Raw genomic sequence first — 13931 nt, forward strand, 5'->3', positions numbered from 1 at the left:
GAAGTGTGTATTTGCCTCCTATGTTTTAGTTTGGCATATTCATAGTGACGATGGCTGATTATAGAAATAGAAGTGTAGATTCTCTCTCTCTCTCTCTCTCTCTGAGATGGTCTCATTCTGTAGTTTTAGCTGACCTAGAACTCAGACTGTTTGCCTTTGCGTGTTAAAGGCAGGCATCACTACACTCAGCCTTTCTTTATTTTTGAAATGTAAACACCACTCTTAGCAAGTGGTTCCTTAAAACAACATCATCAACAACATCCAACCACGCTGGCCTGGGCAGGACCTTATCAGGATCAAGATATTAACTTAGCAGGTCAGAGAAAAAAAAATCCCAATGTCCACTTCCTACTTTTCTCCAATTTCATTTACACTGCACAGATAATTCACCTTTTCTATGGTTGTAGTCAGTTCATTTTTACATTTGGCCATGCACTCACGCACGCGCATGCGTAGATTCACCTCGTGCCCAGCAGCTCTCATGGGTGCTCATGGGGCTTCATGTTTGCACAGCGAACAGTTTCCCGATAGCTAGGTTTCCTACCCTGCACTCTGCATTTGAAGAACCTAAGGTATGTACCTTTCTCTAGGCTAATGCACATTCTTGCACATTGCCAAAGCAGATATCTCTAAGGCAGAGATCCACTGCAATATAATTGTATTTCCTTTTATTCCCAGTCATCTGCATTGTGTTTGTGCAAGGTAAATACTTTCCTAGCAGTGAATAAGTTGTTAAAATTCGCAACTTTTTATGACCTTGGACCTTGCCCATTTAAATAATGCTCACCTAGGTGGGTAGTTTGAGGGAGGCCAAACATGCACCTTAGACAGAATGACCTGGATGCAGAAGAATCTAGGGCCTTGGGAGTGAAGGAGTGGGCCGCCACCAGGCCCAGCCTGCCACAAATTGTCTCTTTTGGAATCACCTATCCCCCTGACCTGCCCTGGAATTTTTACAATCCCAGCCCCTCCTCTGGCAGACAATGAAGGAGTGGGTGTGGTGGCTTTAGTGCTGTGTACACAAAAGGGTGTTTATGGTGGACTTTTCTCATCATTACCCCTAGTTTACTGACCCTGGAGAGTCCTGTGTGGGAGGTTCTACCATCAGTAGGGCAGGAGCTGGGCCTCAGCTCTGGGTTGTGTGAGAAATAAAAGAGATCTGCTAATGTCTGCCAAGCTAAAGCTTGTAAGGTTGCAGTTTCTGCTATGGGACTTTAAAACCAGGCAGGTGGACCAATTCTTGGTCCTCTCTGTCTTCAGGGCCATCTCAGAGTCTAGATATGTCAGGATGGCCTTTGGGGTCTTGTGGGAGTGGAATTACTCCTAATTCCAAAAGGACTGGCCGGTCACTGGAAGGCTTCAACCTTGCTAGACGACTTGTGTGCCTTTCGGTGGGTTTTTCCTCAGAATTTTGATAAAAACAAACTAATAAACAAACAAGCAAACAAACTCTGCCCAAATAAAGTTTTAGAGGCCAGATAAAACGATTTAAAATCGATGCTAGAGAATGACTCTCACCATCTGCCCTGCCCAAAAGTCAAAGGGTTGGTGCGGGGTCTAGTCCTCAAACTCGCAGGGGGCGGTAGCATGGACTACACTGCCCCCTGGTGGCCACGACGCAGGAGCAGGCGTGGCCCGTAACCGCCCATGTAGCTGCTTCTAGGCGCTGACCTGGCTGCCTAGCTGGCTGGCGTTCTCGTCCATAGCTTCCTTGTTCCGGTGCCCTCTGCCTCATCCCTTTCTATTTCTACATTCTTCTGCACACGCCTCCAACTCTACTTTTTATTCATCCTCTTGGGATGGTGTGGCCCGGGTCCAGTGGAGGCTCGCTGATGATAGGACAAATTCTAAACCAATCAACAACATTTTTTTGGGCAGCGGATATTTTGTGTGGCCAGTACAAAAAGGCCCCGAGGTGGGGCTTGACTTTTAGGAATTAAGGGTCGAAGAGAGGGGATGTCTGGATTGAGAAGGGGGAGACAAGGGCTGTCATGGGTCTTGTGCTGAGCTTGAACATTTATGGTCAGTATGCTTTTAAGACTGGAATGTGGGAACACTGCTAAGATTTTACATGGGATCAAACTCCCTGTGGTGGATGCATGGTCATTGAATTGCTTAGCAGTTCGTCAGCTGGCAGCCTGTAAAGGGGCCTCTGGGATTGCAGCAGTCAGGGATGATGGTGTGGCCAGGCGATATGGAGGGAGTGAATGACTCCAGAGGTCTCGGTTGATTGGACAAGGAAGGGCTAAGGGATGCCTATCAGGCTTCTGGCTGGAATAGTGTAGCCCAGAGGATGGAGTTAGAATCCAGTAACATTTAGGACCAGACATGGGGAGGGAGGGATGGTATCACAGGTCTTCTAGACAAGCTAGGTTAGGGCTGTTGAATAGATGGTGGGACCTAGCATTCTATTACTAGGTAGGGCATTGCAGTCTACTGATGGCAAATAACTAGAGGAAGGAAGACTTCTGAGATCTTGTGTGGCACCAGGGCAGAACTCAGCTGTCCTCCCTTGGTTCTGGTTCCCTTCACTCACTCCAGCTCCAATGCTCTGGCTCCAGCAGGTACAGAAAAAGACCATTGCACACAGGCAGGTGAGATGCTCGCAGTTTATTGCAAAGAGGAAGGAGGGGTTGGTGTGGGGAAGCCGAGGAGCCGAGGAGACACAGGTCAGTGACAGGGCTTTAGCAGTAGAATATCTCTGAAATCCAGTGAGCTTCAGAGTCTTAAATCTTGCTTACACAGAGGACTTGTTAGGATTTTCTCCTAGAATAAAGAAACATCCCACACCCCCAATAGTGAGTGAACCTCAGAAGTAGATGCAGTAGTGGTGCAGAGACTTATCAGACAAAAGCCACAGTAAATTCTGAGAGGAATTGAGGGTTAGAAGGCCTTGGATGGGGAACAAAATACCCATGAATGGAGTTACAAAGACAAAGTTCAGAGCAGAGCCTGAAGGAATGACCATCTTGGGTCCTGCCCCACTTGGGGATCCACCCCAGAAACAACGGCCAAAACCAGACACTAGGCAGATGCCAACAATAGCCTGCTGACAGGAGCCTGATATAGCTGTCTCCTGTGAGGCTCTGCCAAGAAGTGGATGCTCACAGTCATCCATTGGACGGAGCATAAGGTCCCCAGTGAAGGAGCCAGAGAAATACCCAGGGAGCTGAAGGGGACTGAAGCCCCATAGGAGGAACATCAATATGAATTAACCAGTACCCTCAGAGCTCCTTGGAACTATACCACCAATCAAAGAAAACACATGGTGGAGCTTGTGGCTCTAGCTATATTTGTAGCAGAGGATGACCTAGTTGGACATCAATGGGAGGAGAGGCCCTTGGTCCTGTGAAGGCTCTATGCCCTAGTATAGGGGAATGCCAGGACCAGGAATGGGAGTGGGTAGGTTGGGGAGCAGGGACAGGGGGAAGTGGATAGGGGATTTTTGGAGGGGAAACTAGGAAAGGGGATAACATTTGAAATGTAAATAAAGAATATCTAATAAAAGAAAGGAAGAAAGGAAGGAAGGAAGGAAGGAAGGAAGAAGGAAAGAAAGAAAGAAAGAAAGAATGAAAGAATGAAAGAAAGAAAGAGAGAAAGGAAGGAAGGAAGAAAGAAAAAAGGCCTTGGATGGTTTTCTCAAAGACTACCTAAATTTGATCTACAGGAGCCACATGGTAGAAGGAAAGATCCAACTCCTTAAAGATTGTCCTCTGACCTCCACATGTGTGACACACACACTCACACTAAGTAGATAAAATGTCAAAATTATTATGGAAAAAAAAATCGGTGGAGCTGGGTGTGCAGGGTTCAAGCTTGTAGTTCCAGCCATTTAGGAGGTTGAGGTGGGGAGAACATTTGACCCCAGGAGTTTGGGGACAGTGAGACTATCTCACAGAGACCCCATCTAACACACACACACCACCACCACCACCACCACCACCACCACCACCACCACCACCAAACAATAAAAACAAAAACCCAAAAGAAAAATAAAAAGGCAGGGTCCATGGCCAAGATATTCATTTGCCTCTGTAACCCCCCAAATGGTATGACACTGTGCGTGGGAAGTCACTTAGAATCGATGTGAGTGACAGGTGTTGCGTACCGTGAGCTTCATGATGTTTATCCTGGTCTCTTGTGGGAGGGAATCCACCAGTCTTTTCAGCTGGGTGCCCGCGTTTTGCAGGTCTGAGCCAGGGTTGAAAGGCTTCAGGGATGCCACATAACTGGACTCTGATTCCATGAGGAGGGCCTCAAGGACTTGAAGAAATCCTGGGCAGATGTCTGAAGAAGCTGGAGTGCAGGCAAGAAAAAGCATAAGGATGCAGCCCCTTTTCTAAAAGCCGGCCAGCCAGCATCCTGCTGGTCAGCAAGAGGAGCAGCCTTTGGGTGGTAGAGTAGAGTGTAAGCTCTGGGGGTTGAGGGGAGGCTCCAAGCGGCTGAAAATCTGGCACCCTGGGAGAACTTTCTTTTTTTTTTTTTTTAATTTTATTTTAATTAATTAATTAATTAATTTTTTTATTAGATATTTTTCTTTATTTACATTTCAAATGCTATCCCGAAAGTTCCCTATACCCTCCCTCTGCCCTGCTCCCCTACCCACCCACTCCCGCTTCCTGGCCCTGGCGTTCCCCTGTCCTGGGGCATATAAAGTTTGCAAGACCAAGGGGCCCTGGGAGGACTTTCTAGGTCTTTTGTGGCTTTTGTGGCTTTCCTGAGCTGCCCTTGGATTCTTGGCTTGGGTTGGCCATTGTTTCTGCCATCATTCTAGCAGAGTGTGTAACTGAAGCTGTCAGTCTGGCTGCTTTATGCAGTATAGGGACAAGAAGGAGGCCTCTTGGGAGTCTTGCTTTCTACCAGAATGTCCCTCACCCATGGCCAGTGGTGGTCTGTGCCACGTTACTAGGAACATGTGACACAGTCCTTACCCAAGCCCAGCATAGTCCCCAAACCTGGCCTGGAAGATGAAGGCACACAGGGATCTAGTCTGATGACACAGTCAGTTTGCAGGCAAGCCTCCCACCTCATCACCATGTTCCCTGCAATCGTGGTGCTCTTGGATTGTACTGTCTGCTTGGGAACATGATTTCCTACTGTTTGCCTCCACTTCTCACCTCGTCTCAAATTTTCTGCCTTGGAATTCTCTGCATTGTTTGCAAAATTGGATTCATCGCTCTGACTCAAGACCCAATTCCTACTCCTAATGGCCACTCTAGCTGGGCATGATAGCTCATGCCTGTTATATACCTCACAGCACCGGGGAGGTTGAGGCAGGATAGCTATGAATTCAGACCAGAATGAGACCCTGCCTCAAAACCAAAAGTATGGTTACTCCAACTTGAATCCTCTCTATAATATCACCAGGCAGTTTCCTAAACTTCAAAATGGGAACAATATCACTACTTCGTTGGATTGTTTCGAAAATGAAAGGGATAGTATGCAAAATGGCTGAGGACAGTGACTACCACATTGTAAGTGGCATTAACGAGTTTTACTATCACAGTTTTTAAATACGTGAGCACACTGATATGCAAATATCTTACCAGCCCACCACTTCACATGTTTTAGCTCTGTCTTGCTGAGCTCCTCAATGCACAGTATTGATATCTAATTAATAAACATTTTAATTCAAAATGATATCTTTCCCCCTGAGAACAAATAAAGATGCTTGATTAAACAGCTGCTTCCACTGCCTCTTGGTTGGGGTCTCGGTCGCCTTGGTTTATAAAACCTGTATTCACAGGTATTATGAACCTTTTCAAGTACATTATTTAGGGTTTGTTTTTAGAAAAATAATACAGCATTATCAGGAGGAAGTGAGAGAAGCTAATGAGAGAAGTGTTTTCCCAACTCCGTTCTCAAAGCACAAGATGCCCGGAGAGTGATAGATTGATCCATCCCCCCTCTATGCCTCCTTCCTTCCCTCTCTCTGTCCATCCATCAATCTCCCTCTCTCTGTCCATCCATCCTCCTCCCTCTCTCTGTCATCTATCTGTCCCTCCCTCTCTCTGTCATCTATCCTTCCCTCCCTTTCTCTGTTCACCCATCTTTCCTTTCCTTTCTCTGTCCATCCATCCTTCCCTCCCTCTCTCTGTCCATCCATCACTCTCCCTCTCTCTGTCCATCCATCCTCCTCCCTCTCTCTGTCATCTATCCTTCCCTCCCTCTCTCTGTCCATCCATCCTTCCCTCCCTCTCTCTGTCCATCCATCCTCTTCCCTCTCTCTCTCATTTCCCATCCCTTTCTGCACAGTGATAGCAACAACCATTCAGAGACCTTTAATTCTTTTTCCAGAGGACAGAATGTTTAGAAAACTACACCCAAAGTTGGCAGTTTTCCAAAGGGAAGATCTTTTTCTGGAATATTTCTGGAATATTTTTCTGGAATATCAAAACAAGAGACCTTGCCTTGGGTTTGAGGACATGAGTCTCTGTACTTCTCCTGCCAGACTAAATGCCAGAGTTGGGTGGGAATCTACCACCCCTTAACCTAGTGACTGTATCAAGATCTCTTAGCATCTTAATCCAGTCCTAGTCCAGACTTCAAAGGGCTCCTTATTCCTAGTCCAGTTTTGGACAGATGTACTGGTCTAGATGGGCTCTCTCCAGTTTCCCCACAAAGCTTCCCTAGTCTCTGGAGTGCAGAAGTTCAAGGCTTTCCGCAAGATCGCAAAATAGCGTTGGTCATCAGACGCAATGCTTCTGAGAGTCAGCATATCCAGGCCTTCCAGGCAGCCACAGAGGGACTGACCACTTCCTCCTGACCTTGGGAAAGAGACCCTGGGCACTCACCTGAGCTGCAGCAGATGGACAGCATGACCACAGTGATTGTGATGGCGATCTTCATGGTAGAGGCTGGAGGCTTTGGTGTCTGTAGATGTGGGATGATGTTGTAATGTGTGGGTATGTGTGGTTGTGTGGCTTTTTATATGTTCCTGGCAGCCCACAAGAGGTAGAGGGCAGCGATTGCGCTCCACTTAGGAGATTGCATTATTTACTTGGTCATCTTCTCTGTGGAATAAGCAAATAATCTCTTTTCATAAACTCAGTTTCTGTTCCCATTGAAACTGAGTTCACTCACACAATAGGCCACTTGTGGAGTTTTCAGGCAGTGGTGGTGGGGGACCCAAGTCAGAGGTCGTGGAACTGTAGAAGACACCTGTGTCCTCTCTTCAAAGTCAAGCACTGAGCACTCCAGGTTCCAGGAAGCAACTGTAGACTTGCCAACCCTGGAGAACCAGAGGCTGGAGACCCTTCAGGAATCACAGGGAAGGACAAAGACACAGTACTCTGAGATGTCACTAGACTCCTTCTATGGCCTCCCTCCAAGGAACGTGGCTAGACTTCAAGCCACAAGGTCACTCGATTCTTGGGCATTGTTAGACAGGCTAGATCCTACACACAGTAGATGTGAACATATAAAGACTTCTCCATAGTACACATCAGAGACCCAGGTCCTAGATCAGGCAGGCTTGGCCTGATCCTACCCAGAGCAGCCCTTGAGTCCTGCCAATTGAAAGCACCATCAGTCTTCATCTGACTTGACCTCTCCCTGGCCTTTACCCTATAACCTCCCCCTTCTTGCTCCATTCTCTCCAGGACTCTCCCACGCTTAGCTCTTTCCTGTTTTCTTTCCTTGGTCATTCTTTCTTATTCTTTCACGATGTTGACAGTTCTCAAGTGTTAGCCATTCCCAGGCCTTACCTTAGTCTCCTTGCTTCTCTTGGCCATGTTTAGTGTTAACTCTTTTACTTCTTCAGTGCTCTTGTGTCTTAGGACCAACACCTTCTCCATTTCCACAAATCCTATTCAAACTTCCAGGTTGTCTCAAATGTTCATCCATCCACCCAGACAATAGATGCCCAGTCCCTACTATGGTACTGGTGGGACTGGAAATTGGGGAAGACCTGGAGAGGCATTTCAAGAGTTCATTTCATGAGCTTCCTATCTAGTGACTCTGAGAAGTGTGGTCAGCCTAGAACCTTCAGCTTCTAGTAACTTCAGGATCTGCCCCTGCTACAGAACATCGCCTTGCTTATGGTCACATCCTTTCCAGGGCTCTTTGCATCTAATGACACAACAGGAAGGGGATTTAAAGTCCTGACATTTGGGTTGCCTTTTCCTAGTGGCCCTGGGCCCTAAGGATGCACATTCCCATGGTTCCTCCGTTCTCATTGTAGGCTTAGCTCATTTCTGTGTCTCTGGCCTGACCCTAGTGCAGAGACTGATGTAGGAAGAGTTCTGATACTGTTGCTCCCCCAGAATAGGTTTGTAAGGAGCATTTTATCTCTGTCTTTGAGTCCTAGAGTGAGATTGTCTCTACAAATTTTCCCATTTCCAAATTCCAAACCAACTTTTAAATAGTGAAACCTTCCTGGACCCGTGTCATGGCCACTTAGTGATACAGCTCAGTGGCTGTGTACAGAATAGTATGAGTGTCATTTTAAAGACAAGAGCCTTTAAAATGAATGTAGTGCCAGCTGTGGTGGCACACACCTTTAATTCTAGCACTCAGGAGGCAGGGGCAGGCGTATTTCTGAGTTCAAGGCCAACCTGGCTATAGAATGAGTTCCAGGGCAGCCAGGTCTACACAGAGAAACCCTGCCATGAAAAAAACCCCCACCAAAAACCCAAACCAAACTTAAATTAAAGGAAGGAAGGAAGGAAGGAAGGAAGGAAGGAAGGAAGGAAGGAAAGAAGGAAGAAAGTTTCAGGACAGCCAGGGCTACATAGAGAAACCCTATCTTGAAAAAAAAAACAACCAAAAAACCAACCTTAAAGAAAGGAAGGAAGGAAGGAAGGAAGGAAGGAAGGGAGGGAGGGAGGGAGGGAGGGAGGGAGGGAGGAAGGAAGGAAGGAAGGAAGGAAGGAAGGAAGGAAGGAAGGAAGAAAGGAAGGAAGGGTGGGAAGGAAGGAAGGAAGGAAGGAAGGGAGGGAGGGAGGGAGGGAGGAAGGAAGGAAGGAAGGAAGGAAGGAAGGAAGGAAGAAAGGAAGGAAGGAAGGAAGAAAGAAAGAAAGAAAGAAAGAAAGTTTTAGGACAGCCAGGGCTACAGAGAGAAACCCTGTCTTAAAACAAAACAAAACAAAACAAAACAAAACAAAACAAAACAAAACAAAACAAAACAAAACAAACCAACCAACCAACCAACCAAACAACTAAAACCAAACCAAACCAAGCCAAACCTAAATGAATGAATGAATGAATCTGGGGACATGGCTCAGTGGGTAAGTATGAGGTACTGAATTTGGTTCTCAAGCATCCATGTAAAAAAAAAAAAACCTAGATGTGCCTTGAATTCCAGCCCTGGGGAGATGGGGACAAGGGAAACCTGGAATCTGGCTGATGAGGCCATCTAACCAATAGGCCAGATTCAGATTCAGTGAAAAGTTCTGTCCTAAACAAAACTGAGAGTGACAGACGAAGACACCTGATGTTGACTTTTGGCCTCCACCCTGTGTGTGTGCACCCTTGTGGGAGCGCACACGCATGCATGCACACACACGCACGCGCGCGCGCGCACACACACACACACACACACACACACACACACACACACAGGTCTGTAGTGAGCACCCTCTGTGGGCAGGTGTCTGGATCCTGCATTAGTTTCTGCCATGTTCCTCCATCTGCCCCTGTCAACAACCTCCTCCTCCCAAGTTCATTTAACGGGGCTCTTCTCCCCACTTCACTCTTATGTTCTGACTGGGTCTCTGCCTCAGGTCATGAGAGGGCAATGCTGTTCCTGGGTGATGGCTTTGTTCAGACTCTGAGCAGAGGTGGGAGGTTGGTCTTGGGGCTGTGGTCACTGGATTGCTACTACCAAGAGTACTAGACAGGTTCTTTTACCCTGGCTCTTGGGAGAGCCCTGCTTGGCTGTGATGGGCCTTTCCCTTGCCCTGGGATCTGTGCAACTCCTGCTTCTCTTAACTTCCACAGAGCCCCACTTCTTTATTCCAGCAGCAGTCTTCCCTAAAGCACCCCCACCCTACACTTTGACGTCCAGGATAGACCCCTAAGCTTGCTTAGCACCTGGGGGAGGTCTAGGGACTGCTCTCTCTGGCTGCACTGGGGACTGGGTATATAGTAAAGACAAACCCCAAGTGGGAAAGAGAAGCCACTTGATTGCTAGCACTATGATGTCACGAGTATTGAATTGGCACATCACACACTGGTCCCATGACCCTCCTTACTCCCTGCTGTGACTGATTTTGGAGAGTCCTGATTCCTAGGTTGATGGAGAGTTTGAGGTCTGGGCTAGGAGTCTTCTGAAGTGATATAAATACTCCAGGCCTGGCTTCACACAAGGTCAGGAAGAGCTTCACTCACAGCCCGAGGGGACTGATTGCCTGGACATTTCACCTGGTATTTAGATTCCTAAGTCCTTAGGTCAGCTGGACCCTCCCCAACACCACACAGTGTGTGTGTGTGTGTGTGTGTGTGTGTGCCTGTGTATGTGTGAATAACGTGATTATGCATGTGGGTGCCAGGTTGTTGGGCCATGTTCATTGTCTCCTAGTGAGTCCTTTCCTTGTTCTCTCATGAATCTAGTGGCAATGACAGGAGGGAGGGGTGAAGCCTCTAGTGCCCTCCACCAGGTACTCCCAGGAGCTATTGCCTAAGACCAGATGTTTATCCCCTGGCTTCAGTGCTTAGCCGATCCCAAAAGGCAGAAGCTGGTAAACAAGTCCCAGCACGGCCCAGAAAGCAGGTTGGAGGCTCTGGGTGGGTCATTCTGAGCCTAGTGATCTTGCTGGGCCACAGAAGGACTGGTCAAACGACAGGTTGGGGCCAACTCACAAGGTCAACTGTGAGGCAAACTGTAGAGGCCAGTCTCTGTGTCCTCCCCCAGTATCCAGCTCTGAGCATGCTCTCAAGAAATAGCTGCCAAACAGAAGATTGTCCCTCATGAGGTCGGTTCACTTTCTTCTGCCCCAAGGCTGACTCCTAGAACCCTCCTAGGAAGGGCTTGGCGCCTTCTCAGCACTTGGTTGTTTTGCTTAGCAATGATGATGCCTAGATCCTTCCAACTTTTCTTTTTTTAATTAAAAAAATTTTTTTTAAATTTTATGTGTGTGGGTGCTCTGCTTTTATGTATGTCTGCTCCGTGTGCTTGCCTGGGATCCTCTAAAACTGGAGTTACAGTCAGTTGTGAGCTGCCATGTTGGGTGCTTGGAACTGAACCTGGGTCCTCAGGAAGAGTGTCCAGTGTTCTTTACCACTGACTCGTCTCTCTCTCCAGCACCCTCCCCACTTAGTTTTGTTTTGAGGACCCAAAATAATGGTCATTGTCTTGTGTTTTATTGCTGTGAAGAGATGCTATGACCACAACAACTTTTTTTCCCCTTCTTTTTGGCTTTTTAGAGGCAGGGCTTCTCTGTGTAACAGCCATGGCTGTCCTGGATCTCACTCTGAAGACCAACTGGGCTGACCTTGAACTCATAGAGATCAGCCTGCCTCTGCCTTCTCAGTGCTGGGATTAAAGGTGTATGCCACTACTGGCCAACCGACGGCCCAGCCTATGGTAACTCTTATAAATAAAAACATTTAACTTGGGCTGGCTTCAGAGGTTTAGTCCATTACTGTCATGGATGAAAGCATGGTGGCTCGTGCAGACAGACATGGCACTGTAGAAGTAGCAGGGAGTCTACACCCAGATCAGCAGGCAGCAGGAAGAGAACTGACTTGAGCTCCAGACCCTTCAAACTACCCTCACACTTCTTCCAACAAGGCCACAGTCCTAAAAGTGACCCTATGGGTCAAGAATTCAAATCTATGGGGGCCATTACTATTCAAACCACCACAGTCATGTATCTAACCCACTGGCTCTAAAATGCTGAAAGAGGATCTCTAAACTATAATTGGTGAATACTTATCTAGATAACAGAATTCAAGTAGTTAGCCATAGCTCAGTACAGCTATGACACAGGTGCACGAAGATGTGGTGCAGTTTAAAGTTAAAAATGTTAAAGTGCACAGTCTCTACCCAGGATTAGAGCAAACCCAATGCAATCTCCTTCAAAAAGTTTATAGCCAACTTACACTTACTGTGAGGACTGTGCATTTCTTTTTTGCTTGTTTAATTTTTTCTGACTTTTTACTTATCTTTGTTGTATGTGCATCCATTACATGGCCTATATGTAGAGATCAGGAGACATCTTTGTGGAGTTGGTACTCCCCTTCTGTCTTTCCACGGTTCCAGGGATGTTTAAATAAACTCAGGTTGCCAGGCGTATACAGCAAGTTATCCTTGTTTGCGGAACCTTTTGATTACCTGACTGCTGCTCCTCTGTTGTTTTTTTTTTTTTTTAAAGACAGGGTCTCATGCAACCCAAGTTGGCCTGGAACTTGCTACATAACCGAGGCTGGACTTGGACTCCCCCATTTAATGTTATGTCTTGTGCTATCAAATGTGTGTGTGTGTGTGTGTGTGTGTGTGGTGTGTGTGTGTGTATAGGTGCATTAGCCTGTGTGGGCATGTTTAGAGACCAGAGATTGACATCTACTGTCTTCTACTTACTGTCTCTCTCCATCTTGGTTTTTGAGACAGGGTCTCTATGTAATTCTGGCATGGAACTCACTATGTAGACCAGGCTGTACTTGAAGTCACAGAACTCCATCTACTTAGTGCTCAGATTAAAGGTGTGTGGTATCAAACCAGGATACACTTTATTTTTGAGACAGGGTCTCTCACTGAACCTGGAACTCATCATTTTGTCTAGAGTTACTGAATCATGAGTTGTGAATCACCTTGTTGCCTCCTGCCCAATGCTTGGGTTCCCATTGTGTGCTGCTATGCCTGGCTTTAATGCTGAGGAACTGAACTCAGTTCTTCACAATTGAATACACAACAAGCATTTGACCCACTGAAATCTTACTGCTTATAAATACATTTGATCTTCTTTCACGCTGCACGGCTCTGTTGTGATTTAATTTTCCAGTACCTTGTTGATGGACAATACTTTCTAGTTTTTCTGCCCTAACAAGCCACACCATGTTTACCTTTTGTCCCGCTGAATCTTTCTGTAGGGGACATGCCTGGTCAAAGATAGGCCCTTATTGGTGTTGGCTCTCTCAAGCTTGGAACTCCATCTATTCCAACCACAAAAGGTGTGTTGGTGAGGATGGTCAAGGCTGGAAACCTGGGAAGAAAAGGGAAGATCTTGTCACAGACTGAGGTGTCAACTGTTCTGACCTTCAGAGGGTCTTGGTCATTTTTTTAGTTTGTCACTCAGCCCACAAGCATCAACTCAGCACATATGTGCCCTTCAAGGCCACGCAGTGGCATGTTGTGGTTAAACACTACCCTCCAGCTGCCAACTATACTCAGGCATGAAATGACTTGGCTGTCTCTGTTTCTGGAGCCCAAGGGCTTTGGGGATGTTGGAGGTAGGCTTTGGTATAAAACAAATCTGTGTGCTTTCTTGGCTCCCCAGCTAGGCAGGCACTGTCTCCATGAAGATGTGACTGAACTGAATGAAGTTTGGGGGTGGAAAGGTGGGACAGAGAGTGAGAGCTGGGGATGAGCCTTGCAAGGGTGTTCCAGAAGAACCAGCAGGTTCTTCACTTGGGACTAAGCTCTCTTTGAGGGGTGTGGATGGTGAAGCTGCTGAGAGTCTCTGTTCTGCAGGGAGGAAACCGGTTCCTTTCCCTTCTACAGGCTTGCTGTGGGGATTTGGAGGTTAACAGAACAACTCAATTCACTTGCTGACCTTTCCCAGGGATGCTCGCTCGCTCGCCCACTCACCCACTCACCATTGCTTACTCTGCAGGTTCTTTCTTCTGCAGTGAGTCACTTGGGTTCTGCCCTCTGTCACCTTCCCTGCTCAGAGTGTGGAGCCACTCATGTATTTGGCTAGTTACTGCCGAGGTTCCCTGTCCCCAGTGTGGACTGTGGGTTACATAGCTCTGTGCTTAGCTGACCACCACAT

General features: G+C 47.1%; 1 protein-coding gene across 2 annotated transcripts; it reads right to left on the reverse strand.

The window, feature by feature from the left end:
• Positions 1-2595: 2595 nt before the first annotated feature.
• Positions 2596-12453, reverse strand: Scgb1a1 (secretoglobin family 1A member 1). Of its 2 annotated transcripts, XM_021152558.1 has the most exons (4): positions 12413-12453; positions 6795-6875; positions 4109-4296; positions 2596-2766 (listed from the first exon to the last, which is right to left on the reverse strand). In XM_021152558.1, the coding sequence occupies exons 2-4, from the start codon at positions 6847-6849 to the stop codon at positions 2719-2721; spliced, it is 291 nt and encodes a 96-aa protein (XP_021008217.1). In that variant the 5' UTR covers positions 6850-6875; positions 12413-12453; the 3' UTR covers positions 2596-2718. The 2 variants fall into 2 exon arrangements, with proteins under 2 accessions (XP_021008217.1, XP_021008216.1); XM_021152557.1 differs by lacking the exon at positions 12413-12453 and having other exon boundaries at positions 6795-6898.
• Positions 12454-13931: the final 1478 nt, after the last annotated feature.

The sequence above is a fragment of the Mus caroli genome, chromosome 19, assembly GCF_900094665.2.
Source record: "Mus caroli chromosome 19, CAROLI_EIJ_v1.1, whole genome shotgun sequence".
NCBI lineage: Eukaryota > Metazoa > Chordata > Mammalia > Rodentia > Muridae > Mus > Mus caroli.